The sequence below is a fragment of the Pan troglodytes genome, chromosome 15, assembly GCF_028858775.2.
Source record: "Pan troglodytes isolate AG18354 chromosome 15, NHGRI_mPanTro3-v2.0_pri, whole genome shotgun sequence".
In the NCBI taxonomy this organism is placed as follows: domain Eukaryota; kingdom Metazoa; phylum Chordata; class Mammalia; order Primates; family Hominidae; genus Pan; species Pan troglodytes.
In genome coordinates this window covers 75,220,013-75,234,795 of record NC_072413.2, presented here as the reverse complement: position 1 = coordinate 75,234,795, position 14,783 = coordinate 75,220,013, and the positions used below count along the sequence as shown (strand labels likewise).

Genomic DNA, 14,783 nt, shown 5'->3' with positions numbered 1-14,783 from the left:
AGTAAGCCTTATTATTTATTTATTTATTTATTTATTTTGAGTCTGAGTCTTGGTCTTTTTGCCTAGGTTGGAGTGCAATGGCATGATCTCAGCTCACTGCAACCTCCGCCTCTTGGGTTCAAGTGGTTCTCCTGCCTCAGCCTCCCAAGTGGCTGGGATTACAGGCACCCGCCGCTATGCTCAGCTAATTTTTTGTATTTTTTAGTAAAGACGGGGTTTTACCATGTTGGCCAGGCTGGTCTCAAACTCCTGACCTCAGGTGATCCACCCGCCTCGGCCTTCCAAAGTGCTGGGGTTACAGGCATGAGCCACTGCGCCCGGCTGTAAGCCTCATTTTATATCCCCTCTCTCCCACCATTTTCACACCTTGTCCTTAGCTTGGCAGATGGGTATATATTTTGTGCCCATTGGAACAATTTCCTCTTTCCCTTCTTTTTCCCTAGAAGGTTGGAATGGACCCCTTATGGGAAATGGAGGCTTGTCTGGGAGAAGTAAAGCAAGTGTCGTAGGTAGGCAGACAGCGGCTGCCTGATTCTTCCCTGCAAGGGAAGGGAAGGAGAGAAGGTTCTGCTCGGCGCTTGGCCCTATATCAGAAAAACCTGGGCCTCACATTTCTGTCAGCCCTCTAGATCTCTGTCTTGACTAGCTTTCTTTGCTACCTTCATGCAGGGGAACAGTGGCCTCAAACCCAAGGACAATGAGTTCACGTCCAAACCCTGGCACTGGCCTATCAACTATCAGGTAGGATCCAAGGCTGGGGCTCCTCCCAGGAAATGGAGCCAAGAACAAGACCAGGGAGACCGGTGGAGGCGGGGGTGGGTGTACTAGGGCGGCAGGGCGAGGGGCCTCCTGGGATGGGTTGGCCAGAGGTGGAGTATCTGTCTTCTGCCCTAATTCTGACCCTGCTTCCCAGAGAGCTCGTGTAGAATTTGCACAGCCTGAGGTTCGTGTCCACGCTCCCTGTCTGTGGAAGGTGACCATCTTCCTCCCCCTAATGGGTGTGGCCGAGGATGGGCTGGGCCTGGGTCAGCAGGGTGGTCTCTATTCCACAGGGCCTACGCTTCTCAGGGGTCAATGACACAGATTTCCGAGTCTATCTGCTTGGCAACCCGGTGAGTGCCTAAACATTCCCGGCTCAGGCCCTGGAGCACTTGCCCGTGGAGAGCGGCTGCGTTCTCATCTGCCCATTCCCATTTCTGCACAGGTGGTTTGGTGGCTGAATCTGTTGAGCATCGCCCTCTACCTCCTCTCAGGGAGCATCATTGCTGTAGCCATGCAGAGAGGGGCACGGCTGCCAGCGGAGGTTGCAGGTCAGGTCCTCTGGGCTCTCCCTCCCCTGACCTGGCGGCAGCAGGGCGCCTGCACCCCTGGAGAGGGCCGGCTGCCTGCTGACGGGCCATCCTTTGCGTTTACCACCCCACACCTTCCCTTATCCTTTGCTTTTGAAAGGTAACAACCCCCAAGTACCCAGTGCTGTGTTAAACACTTTACTTCCTCCCAACAACACTAGAGCGTTGGCTATTATGACCCCCATTTTATGGATTAGGAAACCAAGGAACCATGAGATTAGGAAACTTGCCCCAGGACATACAGCTAGTAAGTGATAGAGCTGAGGCTCAAACCCGTGCAGTCTGACTCCACAGCCCTCACTTTTAGCCCCATGCTGTGTACAGAGCTGCCCATCTTTTCTGCCACCTCCTTGTTCCATGGCCCTGTCCTCTCATGGGCTAAAGAGGAGCCTCCAGGGTTATTGGGTTCCCATCCCAGTGCTGTTCTTGGTAACTTTGGCTGCCAGACCATGGGCCACAGCACCTGAGACAGTCACACAGGCCCTTTTGCCTCTGCAGCTCTCTGTCTGAACAGTCATAGTCCCAGACACCTCCTCACTCCATCCTCACCTGTGACCTCACCTTAGCGCCTGTCTGCCGCTGCAAAGATCTGTGTGGCAGCAAAGATGTGGGAGGTGGAAATAGGGAGCGAAGCTGTCTGCAGGCGCAGAGGGGTTTCTTTAGAGGCTGGGCTGCCTCCTGCTGGTGCTTGGTGCACCTGCCTTTGGTGCCCAGGCCTCACTAGGCTGGGCCCTGACCAGAGCTCTCGAGCCCCAGCTGCTCCTCTCCAGTTTCTGTAGCGTGGTTTGGGTTGCTCCAATGAGGTGATATGACATATTCAAGGTCACACAGCAAGGAAGGGGCAGAGCTGGACCACAGCCTGGAATCTCTGCCCGCTCCTTGTCTTCTGACTGGGCTGTGCTGCTTGGGCCCAGGGTTGTCCCAGGTCCTGCTGCGAGGAGGCGGCCAGGTCCTGCTCGGCTGGACACTCCATTACTTCCCGTTTTTCCTGATGGGCCGGGTCCTCTACTTCCACCACTACTTCCCAGCCATGCTTTTCTCAAGCATGTTGACAGGTCAGTGCCACCCACCTGGACTTGGGAGACAGAGCAGGTGGAGGGCGGGCCACTGTTGGGCAGCAGTGCTGGGAGTGACTCTGCTCCTTGACGGGAGGCCACTGTGGGGCAGCAGTGCTGGGAGTGACTCTCTGCTCCTTGACTTGGAGTGCCTCCTTCTTCTGTAGCCCAGAAGTCACCCCCTGCCTGGCTGACTCCAGGTTTCTCTCCTCTCCTCTAGGCATTCTGTGGGACACCCTCCTGCGGCTCTGTGCCTGGGGCTTGGCCTCATGGCCCCTGGCGAGGGGCATACATGTGGCGGGAATCCTGAGCCTGCTCCTGGGAACCGCCTACAGGTGAGCATCCCTGCACCTCACATGCCCTCCCAGTGTGGGCTCAGCAGTGCCTCAGCCCTGATGCATTCGAGAATCCCCTGTGGTGCTTTTAATACCACCAGTGCCCATGCCCGGAGGTTCCGCTTCACCCAAGCCCAGGTGGGGCCGTGGTTTCCAGAGTCCCCCAGGTGATCCTAATGTGCAGCCAGGTAGGAGAAGCAGGGCTTAACTCTGCCTTTTCCCCTTCTGCCGGTGGTTCAGCTTTTGTGCCATCCCAGCGCACCTGGAAGGGTACCCCTCTAGTGACAGTGACTCTGTGCCAGAACAGCTCTCAGAGGGGGAGTGTGGGAATGGGGGGCAGGGAACCCCTCTTTAGTCACCATGGCCCCCTGTCAGAACAGCTCTCGGGGTGAGGGAGGGGGGAACCGGGGGGCAATGGGGAACAGGGCACCCCTCTTTAGTCACTGTGGCCCCCTGCCGGAAGAGCTCTCAGCAGGTGGGGTGGGAAGGGTGGGAATGGGGAGTGTGTGGCTGAGTGGCTGAAAGGGAGAGTTGTTTGGAAGGCTCCCCGCTTCCCCAGTCCCTGGCCTTGGTGCTGGGCCTGTGGCCTGTGAGCACATGCCTGCCTAAGAGGGTTACATTCACATGTTGACAAACACCCCGGGCCAAATAGCCCATGACAAGACCCCTAGAAGGGTTGCCCTCCTGGGCCTCTTTGGAAGAGCCCTTTCCATGATTGTCATTGAGTCAGCATCTACTAAGCTCTCCGGCTACAGTGTGCCCCAGCGGGACTCAGACAGACAAGGCCGTGAAAGAGAACCGGGCTTGGCGATGGGGAATTTCTCTGGAGCTCCAGCAGGAGGAATGGAATTCAAAGCCCCTCAGCTGAGGCACTGGGGGTGCCAACTGCCTCCTACTGGTTCTCTCTCACAGCTTCTACCTCTTCCACCCTCTGGCTTACGGGATGGTTGGTCCCCTGGCCCAGGACCCCCAAAGTCCAATGGCAGGACTAAGGTGGCTGGACTCATGGGACTTTTGAGGCCACTGCAAAGATTCCAGCCTGGGTCCAGGAACTTCCCAGGAGAGCCAGCTGGGAAGCAGTACTGGACCATCCGGCCATGAGGAAGCTGCCTAAGGAGCCCGAAGAATTCTGCTGCCCACCAGGACCCAGCTCTGGGAGTGCAGCTGGAATGGAACCCAGCATTGGAGAGAGCCGGGAGAGAGCCGCAGCTCCGTCCACAGCACCACAGAGAGGACAGAGCCTCTTGGGCTGCTCCCTCATGCACAGCGCAGGGGAGGATGGGTGCCAGAGGGTGGGAGTGGGTGCGCGTGTGTGTATGTGAGGGCATGTTGTCCATATCCCTGTGGAATACAGACCGTGTAACTGGACAGCTGAGTGTCGTAAACTCTAAAATAGTCCAGGCTATAGTAATATTTTCTGGTATTTTTTTCTGTTGGATTTCTTTGGTTTTGGTTTGTAAGATCCATCAAAAATTCTCAGACCTCTGAGAGGGCCTTGAGGGCAGAGAATACTGACCTCACCTTGGGATGTCACCAAAGGCAGAGCAGATGGGACTGTCAAAGTTGTGCTGCCCTCCCTCCCACAAACAAATGAATCCAGCGTGGAGGAAGGCGCGCCGCCCAGAGCTGGAGGGCCTGGCTCCCACCACACCCCCCAGTGGCTGCAGGTAGCTGGACTTCCTGCCTGTGACGCACAGAGAGCAGCGGACTCCGGAGCGTCAGCCTGCCTTAGCCCTTGGTTCCTCGTTTTTTGGGATTGTCACACTGTGAGACTCGGGAGGAACGATGTCCTATCCTGGGCTGCTCAGTGTTCCCAGGCCCTGTGTGCCAGAGGCCAGGTCTCTCCAAGTGCATCTAGCCTGGCCTGGAGGGCAAGGCAGATGCATTCTCCTGGCTGCTGGGAGAGCCCATGGGAACCTTGCTTAGCGCCCAAGGTAGATGAGATACAGGGCAGGGAATCTGCATGGTGCTGGGGTGTGGGGACTCTGGCCTCTCCAGACTAATGTTCCTGTCACCTGCTGAGCTTTCCCAGTGTCACTTCTGCAGTCCTCCTCTGGTCACCCCTCCCTCACTCCGTGGGCAATTCCCTTTCTCTGTGTCACTGCTTCAGCAGTGAAGACCCATGGCACCTAGAAATGCATGCCAGCTTCCTGCGTCTACCACTCTGCAGCTCAAACAAGAAGCTCAGAGCTGCCCCTTCCACTTCCTCCCCAGAAGGGATGAAGAAAACCCTGTGGTAGAACCAAACCACCCAAGGCCAGCCCTTAAGCCTGCCTCCACCTTCCTGGTGCATGACAAAATATTTCTTTTGTCTCAGAGGACTTTGATGCTTCAAGATTTAATGATGAATCCGCCACACTCCATTTTCCCTCCTCTGAAGCTCCCAACAACTCTGACAGGGTCAGATCTCTTTAAAGCATCTTCAGGAGGCGGTTGCCACGGAGACTGGATATTGGTCCCAGGGACAGGCTGTGCTACCTACTGGGTGGTGGGGAGGGAAGCTTCTGGCCATGCTTGGACATTCAGACCAACCATCATTAATGTTAATAGAGGAAATGCAGCAACGTCAAAAGCAAGGCAGGTTGGTTAATTAGATCTGGGGCCCGATGACCTCCCTTTCCCACTGCTACAGCCCTTTTGACTTCCTCCAGCAGGAAGCGCTGTCTGTGCGGCTGAGTCTGGGCCGCTTGCTTAATTGCATTTCTGGCAGGGAAGGAGAGGAGGGATGGAGAAGCTCTGCTCCCTGCTTCCACCTCACCATGTGTCCTCCCCTCCCCTCCCTTCCTCTCCTCCCCACAGGCAGAATTGCTTTCTTCTGAGCCGGGTGGGCTCTCCTGCAGGGAGAATGCAGGGGTCTGTGCTTGGCTTTTAGCAAAGCAGGCGGCCCATAGTGACCTCCAGGAGGTGGCTGATTTTCCTTTGTGCCTTCTTATTTCTCAGTAGGAACTTGGAAGGGAAGAGCTCTGAAGGAGCCAGAGGGGCAGCCACCTTGCATGAGGGTGAGGAAGGAGAAGCCCAGCCAGCCTCTACCCATCCCTCCCTCCCAATTAGGCTGCACTGGGGCCGAACGCTTCCCCGGGCTCCCACTGCCTTCTAAGGAGCCAAGGAGAATTCCCTGCCCACTTTCTGTTCCTCCATGCCCAAACTGGCAGATGCTTCTCTGGGGGCAAGGCCACATGGGGTGATGCAGCTTTGAGTGCTCAGGTTCTGTTTTCTGGAAGATGCTGGAGAAAGGCTGTCAGGGTGCTTCTATGAATATGGGCTTCAGCTGTAGCACTTGGCAGAAACGCGATGTGTCCCACAAACTGCTGGTGGAGGAAGAAGACGTTCGTCAGCCAATTCAACCTCCAGCCAGCTTCTTGAGCCTATTTGGTTTAAAAAAAAAAAAAAAAAGTCTTCTAATCAGAAGCCGCTGATTTTATAATAAATAACACTTGTTTTGAATGCCTTGTTGTCCTTGTACTTAATTGAATCCGACTTGCCCTCTGCTCCCAGAAAGGCCTCCCTGAGAAGAATGTTTTGAGTGCAGGAACCACCCCGTGTGTCATGTCTGAGGCTGATCTAATTCCAGCGGAAGACCTGGGCTGGGCAGGTGAATCTGATTACTCCAGGGGGCATTTGGATCTCCCCATGTGTACAGTTACTTGAGTAATGTTGGTCGTCATTTTGGTATATTTAAACTGATTCCAAAATAAGTAGGAAGCTGGACCTCTGATTTGTCCTCTTTTAACCTGTTCACATGGCATAGAAAGGAGTGCAAGAAGAAGTTGTCCCCTTCCCAGACAGCCGAGTATCCCAGCGCTGTAGCAACTTGCCATTCTGCCTAACAGAGGCCCCCATCTTGACAGGTGTCTCCTGTTATCAGGAGAGATGCTTAGGAGCTGAAGGCAGCAGGAGCTGACCTGAGTGTTGGACAGAGGGTGGGGGAGGGGAGTAGCACTGTGCTGTGGAACTGGGGGGCTTCTGGGCTGCCTAGCCACCCTCTGGTGGGGGCTAGTGGGGAGAGAGGGGCATGTGGATCTTCAGGAGGTGGAACATGCCTACGACAGGCAGTTTAGGAAGGGGCCAAGTCACTCTTCCTTGAGTGGCACAGCTTAGTTTACAAAGTCTCAACACATCTCTGACATTTAATCCTCATAAAGGCCCAGTGAAGTCAATGATGTTTTTGTTCCCATTCTACCCATGAGAGATTAAATGACTTGCCTTAAGGTCCCACAACAAGTAAATAGTAGAGCCAGGACTCAGTGCCAAGTTGGGGTTTTTCTGCCTCTCTAGTCTTATCCTGGGACTAGAAGCACCTTCCCAGAACAGCTGCAGCCCTAGATACCCTAGGGAGAAGGCCTGAGCGCTCAGCCCGAGGTCCCTGACACAGCACCTTCCCGTGGGCCTTCTGCTTAATGCATCAGCAGCCGCTCATCTAGGGCCCAGGTTTTCCTGGCTCCCCCACGTGCACCCAGATCAGTGTGTGCTGGTAGATGTTTAACAACAGGTGTTCTGGGAGGAAAAACTGGTGTGTATAGCATTTGCCAATTTTCATGGTGTAAATATTCCCAACATGTTCTTTTTTAAGCTACCAACTTGTTGTCACTGAATGAGAAGTTGGAAAGAGATGCATACAGTTGGTTCTTGAAAGCCATATAAAAGCTGGCTCCAGCACACTGCTGAACCAGACCCAGTGACCATGGCTTGGTCTGAATTATGGCTGGGGCTCTTGGCCACAGTCCATTAAAGCAAGGGAGGCATGGAGGCCTACAGGATGGGCCAGAGAGACCTGAGGTCAAATCCTGGCCCCATCGCTTATTACCTATGTGACCTTGGGCTAGTTACTTAACCTCTTTGCCTCCATTTCCTCAGCTGTAAAACGAGGGTATGATAAATAGCACCTACTTCGTAGAGTTACTGTGAGGATGAAAAGAGGAAATGAAGTAAGGTGCCCGGAACAGTGTCTAGACATAAATGCCAGCTCTGTATTATTAATGATACATGAACCTCAATGACCAGCACTGGCTCTGAGACAGTACTTGAATTCTCCTCTAGGTTCTTACCTCCTGGGCGGATGACCCACAGGGAGGAGACTCCTGTGACTTTTACTGAGCCCCTCAAATGTGGGCTTGGAACCTTGGTCTACTGATGGGAATACATCACTCTCATCGCTTAGGCCCATCCAGATTCTCAGGCCTTTCTTGAAGGGAGCAGGGATAGAGTGCACTTACCTTGGCTTATCTTAGCACATATCTCCTGGCTCTAGGAAGACAAAGAGTGAAGCCATGGTTTGAGTGCTGACTCTACTTACTAGCTAGGGCCATTAACTCCCACTACCTCATCAGACTCCAGACCCTGGCCAGAGGAGAGAGGAAGCAAGATGGGTCCTAAGTGTAGACTGCTGGCAAGAAGCATGAGCTGGGTAGAGTGGGGTACCTGAGACCAGCCAGGTGGCCTGCACAGAGCACTGAGCATCTGGGCACTGAAGAGTGAAGGTCACCAATGACACGTGTCCTTGCCCTGTGACCTGCTGCACCTGGCTGCAGGTCCACGGGACCCCAAGCTGGAAGTTTAGTCACGTCTTGTTCCTTCAGCCCCAATCCCTTTGTGTTCTTGCTTGGAGACCTCGTGGACCCTAGGACACCAGCTTTTCCAGGCTGCCTTATAGCCTTGCTCTCTTGCTCCAGCTCAGAGATTTGTGAGGAAATGGGAAATAGAATAGGGGTTACCACAAACTCCTGATTCCTTGGAAGAGGGAGAACAGCTAGATGATTTCCTGGGGCATGGCTGGGAGTAGGAAAGAAAAGTTCTGCTGAGGCACTCAGTTCTGATTCAGGGCCAGAAGGAGAAATTTTAAAGACCAGGACTCGCCACTCCATGTCTAGCATAGGGCTGGGCATGGAGCCCCAGCTGTTCATAACCAGGGGCTCAAGAACACCTACCTTCTATCCATGGAACTAAAGGAGGTGGACTAAAAGGTCCCAGAGACCTCACCACCTAACCCCTTTGCTGCACAACTGAGGAAACAGGCCCAGAGAGGCGTGGACAGACAGAGGAGATAGGCTCGGAGACCCCTGAGGGAATAATGAGAGAGAAATAAAGGTGAAAACGGGCTTGCTCTCCCAAACCTGGGCCACCAGCACTGGGCTGGGGCTTGAGGAACTTTCTGCTTGAAAGAGAAAAGTTTAGTTCTAATTGGCAGGTGGCCAATTGCACACCCTGAGTGGGGAGCATGGATTCTATTATCTGAACTTCTTTGAAAAAATTAAACAGTACTTCCGTTAAAAAAAAAAAAAAAAAAAAGGCCGGGCGCGGTGGCTCACGCCTATAATCCCCAGCACTTTGGGAGGCCGAGGCGGGCAGATCATGAGGTCAGGAGATCGAGACCATCCCGGCTAACACGGTGAAACCCCGTCTCTACTCAAAATACAAAAAATTAGCCTGGCGTGGTGGCGGGCGCCTGTAGTCCCAGCTACTCGGGAGGCTGAGGCAGGAGAATGGCGTGAACCCGGGAGGCGGAGCTTGCAGTGAGCCGAGATCACGCTATTGCACTCCAGCCTGGGCGACAGAGCAAGACTCCGTCTCAAACAAACAAACAAACAAACAAAATGAAAAATCATGGAAGTGGGGAGGGCCCAGGGAGGGAAGAGGTGAAAAATTAAAATTAAAATTAAATCATGGAACGGTAGAATGTTAGAGCTGAACTCCCTCAAGATTCCACCCTGGCCAAGCAGAGCTGGGATTAGAACTGGATCTCACAGCTTTCTAAAGATGGAGTCTCAAAAACACCCAGGCCTGGCTGGGAATGGCTGTGGTCTTGGCCCTGTCCCTACGGCTGAAAGCCCTGGTGGCCCCCAACGTGTGCTGGTGCCCCCCAACGTGTGCTGGTGCCCTAGTCAGACCGAGAACTAGGCCCCTAGGCCGCCTCCCCAGGCCTGACCTGCAGGCCAGGTGGGTGGCAAACTCAAATGCCTCTGGCAATGCTTGAGTTGAGGGGCCTGTGGAGAGGGGGCGCATGCAGCGCCTACCTGAGGCGACCAAATTCAACACAGTGCCCTCGGGGCTAGGGAGGAGAAACTGAGGCCCAGAGAGCCTCGGCGATGTCAGTTACGTTCTGCAGGCCGGGCCTTTCCCAGGCCACCATAGCGGCTGGCGGAGGGAGCGCGCGCCTTGCTGGCCTGGAGGGGGCGGGGGGCGTGGCGGCTTTAAAGGGCCCAGCCCAGGCGTCGCGGGGTGGGGCGGCTCTGGCGGCTGCGGGGCGCGGGGCGCAGGGCGTAGCGGCCAAGCGGGGTCCCCGGAAGCACAGCTGGGGTGTCTCCACCTACGACTGGCCGCGCGTCTTTTCTCTCCCGCGCCAGGGAAGGAGCGGCTGCGGCCCCCGCCAGGCGGAGGCACGGGGGGCGTACGAGGGGCGGAGGGGACCGCGTCGCGGAGGAGATGGCGCGGCACGTGCGGTGACGGCACCCGAGCCCTGAGGGTCCCAGCCCCGCGCTCCGCGTCCCCGGGACAGCATGGAGCGCCCGGAGCCCGAGCTGATCCGGCAGAGCTGGCGGGCAGTGAGCCGCAGCCCGCTGGAGCACGGCACCGTCCTGTTTGCCAGGTGAGGGCTACCCGAGCGCCCGGGGGTGCGGGTGGAGGCTGCCTCGGCGGGAAAGGGGTCACGCGGCAGGACCGGCCCTGAAGGAGGGAAAACTGGCCGCTGCCGGGGCGCTGGGGCGCCTGCCAGATGTGCGCCAGAGGAGCGGGGCGCGGCGACGGGTGGCACAGCCCCTCTGCCTCTCTCTCGACCGTGGGCGCCTGTTGCCAACCAGCGCCGCACACCACGCTCCCAGCGGGGCTCACCGGGCCGGGCGGGATCCCCTCCCGCGGATCTCCCCACATCTGGCGGGTGGACCTCCGTCCCTGCCAGGCGCCTCCACCCCGCCTTGTGCCTCCTGCGTCTTCCTTAGGTAGCGACTGCAGGGGTGCACCCCGCTGCCGGTATCAGGGTACTGGGGTGCCCCGAGAGCCGGGGAAGGGAGATGTGTGGGGCGAGCTCCCGCGCCCGCGTGTGTGCGGTCTGGCTCCAGGTGTGTGGATCCCTGACAACCAACAAGACAAACCTTTCCGAGGAAAGAGCCAGAGAGCAGCCGGGGAAGGGGTGACAGATGCGGGAGCCTCACCGCAGGGGAGAGGGGTGGGGGGTGCGCAGGCCGGGTGGGAAGGGAAGGCCAGTCTCCAACCTCAGCTCGCAGTTTCGGTAACCCCTCCGCTATCACCAACCGGGCACTGCTTCCCTCACCGTGGTGTTACCTATCCTTGGCACCCTTGGACAGTCCAGAACTTCTGCCCAGGCTTCCGCAAAACCACCCCCAAGACAAAAGGGGAAAACATTCAGTTACCCGGTGAGACCTCCCAAATGCCGAGGAGGGCCTCTGCTTCTGCCTCCGGACTCCCCCCAGCTCACTTTTTTCTCAGGCACCCGCTGTGGCTCCACTACATCCAAGCTGTGTGACCTTAGGCGAGTTCTAGCCTCCCCGGGCTTCTGTTTTCTCCTCTATAAAACTGGGATAACAGTTGTACCCATTGCTTAGGACGGTGAGGAATACAGTTAAAAGTTAACCACACGGAAAGTACTCAGCGCAGGAGAGAGAGAGAGAGAGAGACAGAAGGGCTTTCCTCTCCACACAGTGTAACTCCAGGTTTCCTGTTTGGGGACCTCTTCCTGTTCCAAATCACACCCCTCAGCTATTCACCGAGGGACCCCTGCTTACCAGAGGCCCTGGGACACATTTGCCCTTTCTAGGATGCTGCCCAGAGCCAGTAGAAGGCATGAGGAGGAGGGCACTACCGAAGCTGGCGGGGGAGCAGTGCCAGGTGGGAGAGTCAGCTGTGGTTTGCAGCTGAGACCTGGCTTGGTACCCCCGCCCGCTGACTGCAGGACAGCCAGGCTTGCTGGGGCTTGCAGGAGCTCACACCCCAGGGCTAACACCTGGGCCTCACTCCCACAGGCTGTTTGCCCTGGAGCCTGACCTGCTGCCCCTCTTCCAGTACAACTGCCGCCAGTTCTCCAGCCCAGAGGACTGTCTCTCCTCGCCTGAGTTCCTGGACCACATCAGGAAGGTGAGACGGAGGCAGAGCTGCTGTGACCTCTGGGATCCAGCAGAGCACCTCCCTGGTGGAGAATGGGGAAAATGACTTTCTGCCCCAGGTCTAGTCTTACTCCCTTCCAGTTCCCCCAAGCAGGGTACAGCTCCTTTCCCTCTGGGCTGGATTGGTCTGGGACATCAGAATCAGCCTCTTCCCCTACCCTGCGTTCAGAGAGCTGGTCCCAGCCTCTGTCATTGCCTTTGTCCTCTGGCTCCCATAGGTTGTGTTAGCACAGATCCTGGTAATTGGGAACTATCTGCCTATGAAAATCAGGCTGAGATTTTCTTAGAATCTCATGATTCTCAAAGGGCCTCAGTTTCTCCTTGTCCCAGCAGACAACACTCTCCAGTAGGTGTGTTTAGAGATGTGAATTCCTCAGAGGAGAGAGGCTTCCTTCATGGGTATAACATTAGTAGTTTGGCCACCACGCATCGCGTGCCCCCTACATGTAGTAGACACAGGCTGCCTTTGACCCCTGATCTTGGAGAACTGAGGGTCCTACTGGCCTCTCTTGCTTTGGGACCCTCATGCCTTGGGCTGTGATTGTGAGCAGATGGGGCTGCTCTGGCCTCTCTGTTTCACTGCTGCCTTGGCCTTGGCAGGTGATGCTCGTGATTGATGCTGCAGTGACCAATGTGGAAGACCTGTCCTCACTGGAGGAGTACCTTGCCAGCCTGGGTAGGAAGCACCGGGCAGTGGGTGTGAAGCTCAGCTCCTTCTCGGTGGGTAAAGGAGCTCTGACTCTCTCCAGAGCTCCTGGCCTGGGGCCACTTCTCTCTCCTAGACCTCCCCTTGCCACCTGTTCTCTCTCCCATTCCCATATCCTTAGATAACCAGGGCTGTGGGCCTGCATCTGTTACCTGCTGTGTGGCCCTGACATGGGCTTGACCTCTCTGAGCTTCCAAGTTCTCTTTTCTGATATGGCTTCTTTTAAAACCATAAAAATTAAGAAGCTTTTGGGATCAGCTGGTCTGCTCAATTTTCTATTGCTATGTATCAAACAACCCTAGAACTATGACAATGCTTTCCGATTTCTCATGGCTGGGCTCAGCTGGGCAGCTCTTCTGCTCCACATGGTGTAGCTGGAGTTACTTGTGTGTTATGTTTAGCTGGGAGCTCAACTGAGGCTAGAATGTCCAAGGCCTGTCAGCCTTTGAGCTCTGTCCCTGTGATTTGTTGTCATTCACTAGTCTAGCTGAGCTTCTTTATAGAATAGCAGCTGAGTTCCAAGGGGGAGTTTTTAGAGGACAAGCCCCAGTGTGAAAGTGCCTATAAAGCCTCTGCTTGCATCACTTTTGCTAATGTCCCATCGGCCAAAGCCACTCACATGGATAAGCCCAGTGTCAATGTGGGAGGACCCTACTCAAGGGCATGAATCCTTGAGGTGTAGCCCATTGGGGGCGACTGATATGACAGTACACCACACAGTCCAGTCACCTTGCCAGATGGTGAGCACCTTGAGGAAGGAGCTGTGTTGGTCTTGTCCTCCTCTCCATCCCCAGCACAGTGCCTGATCTACCAGGGCTACAGTGGATATTCAGTTAATATTTGTGAGATAAATAAACCTTATTTTATTATGGGTAATAATGGCAAATGAGAGCCATTATCTTTATTTAGTTATTTACTTACTTATTTATTCTGGGGACAGAATCTTGCTCTGTCGCCCAGGCTGGAGTACAGTGATGTGATCACAGCTCACTGCAGCCTCAACCTCCCAGGCTCAAGTGATCCTCCCACCTCAGCCTCCCTCATAGCTGGGACTACAGGCATGCACCACCATGCCCCGCTAATTTTTGTATTTTTGGTAGAGATGGAGTTTTCCCATGTTTACCAGGCTGGTCTCAAACTCCTGGGCTCAAGTGGTCTGCCCACCTCGGCCTCCTAAAGTGCTGGGATTATAGGCGTGAGCTACTGCACCTGGCCTATTATCGTTGTAGGTTTCCTGTATACAGATGCTGTGCTAAGAGCTTTTTCTGGATTATCCCATTTAATCATTCCAACAGGCCCAGGAGTTGGAGCTTCTACTTTCCCTGTATCACTGATGAAGCAGCTGAGGCTCAGAGAGGTTACATAACTTACTTAAGGTCAGCCAGCTGATGAAGGGTGGAGTCAGAATCTGTACTCAGGTCTATCTGGCTCCAGAGCCCAGGCTCTTAACCCCATCATTGCTGCCTTGCTGATGAGGAAACTCAAGTCTGGGAGCAATGACTTGGTTTGGTCTAAGCTGGGAAGTCCCAGGCAATGTCTTGGCCCCACTCATGGGGTGGTTGCAAGACCAAGACAGGGGTGAAAAATGTGAGTATATAAAGCCTCACATTTAGAGGGAAAGGTAGACACAATGTGATACCCAAGGATTTGGGTAGGACCCTGCTCAGGAAGCATGGACTCCATGCAGGAGAGGAAAAAAGGCCCAGGAGCCCTAATCAGCCCTAGGCCTCAGTTTTCTCACCTGTGGAATGGAGCAGTGCCTTTCTGCCTTTGGAAGTGACAAGGTGCCCCTTGCCTCTGCAGACAGTGGGTGAGTCTCTGCTCTACATGCTGGAGAAGTGTCTGGGCCCTGCCTTCACACCAGCCACACGGGCTGCCTGGAGCCAACTCTACGGGGCCGTAGTGCAGGCCATGAGTCGAGGCTGGGATGGCGAGTAAGAGGCGACCCCGCCCGGCAGCCCCCATCCATCTGTGTCTGTCTGTTGGCCTGTATCTGTTGTAGCCCAGGCTCCCCAAGCTTCCCTGCATCTTGGTCCTTGTCCCCTTGGCCACACTGGAGAGGTGATGGGGCAGGGCTGGGTCTCAGTATCCCAGAGTCCAGCTGCAGAAGGAGTGGCTTTTCCTCCAGGAAGGGGCTTCTGGGTGTCCCCTCATCCCCAGTAGCCTCTTTCTTGCCTTTCTTTTTACCTTTTTGGCACTCCCTCTGACCCCGCGATGAGTGTTTT

The 14,783-nt window shown here is 55.4% G+C and overlaps 2 protein-coding genes across 6 annotated transcripts in view; both read left to right on the top strand.

The window, feature by feature from the left end:
* POMT2 (protein O-mannosyltransferase 2) overlaps positions 1-6,183 on the top strand; it is a 45,994-nt gene extending 39,811 nt beyond the window's left edge. For 2 of the 5 annotated variants that reach the window (XR_010151242.1, XR_010151243.1), the window contains 7 exons: positions 670-741; positions 1,053-1,112; positions 1,205-1,310; positions 2,264-2,404; positions 2,625-2,739; positions 3,652-5,320; positions 5,680-6,183. Coding sequence is in view for 3 of the 5 variants with exons in the window: in XM_510091.9 (XP_510091.4) it covers positions 670-741; positions 1,053-1,112; positions 1,205-1,310; positions 2,264-2,404; positions 2,625-2,739; positions 3,652-3,757 (600 nt within the window). In the remaining 2 variants the exon portion in view is untranslated. Of the gene's footprint in view, positions 1-669; positions 742-1,052; positions 1,113-1,204; positions 1,311-2,263; positions 2,405-2,624; positions 2,740-3,651 lie in introns of all 5 variants that reach the window. The other 3 variants (XM_510091.9, XM_063793804.1, XM_009428195.5) reach the window with 2 other exon arrangements.
* A 4,049-nt stretch (positions 6,184-10,232) lies between these two features.
* NGB (neuroglobin) lies at positions 10,233-14,496 on the top strand. The gene is made up of 4 exons (NM_001035508.1): positions 10,233-10,321; positions 11,712-11,823; positions 12,453-12,572; positions 14,362-14,496. Exons 1-4 carry the CDS (start codon positions 10,233-10,235, stop codon positions 14,494-14,496), a joined length of 456 nt encoding a protein of 151 aa, NP_001030585.1.
* The last annotated feature ends 287 nt before the right edge of the window (positions 14,497-14,783 follow it).

Excerpts from the sequence above, each read along its gene's own strand:
- NGB (NM_001035508.1), top strand. The coding sequence starts at position 10,233 with ATGGAGCGCCCGGAGCCCGAGCTGATCCGGCAGAGCTGGCGGGCAGTG. Across the intron at positions 11,824-12,452 it reads TCCTGGACCACATCAGGAAG|GTGATGCTCGTGATTGATGC; the intron begins GTGAGACGGAGG and ends TGGCCTTGGCAG. Across the intron at positions 12,573-14,361 it reads TGAAGCTCAGCTCCTTCTCG|ACAGTGGGTGAGTCTCTGCT; the intron begins GTGGGTAAAGGA and ends TTGCCTCTGCAG.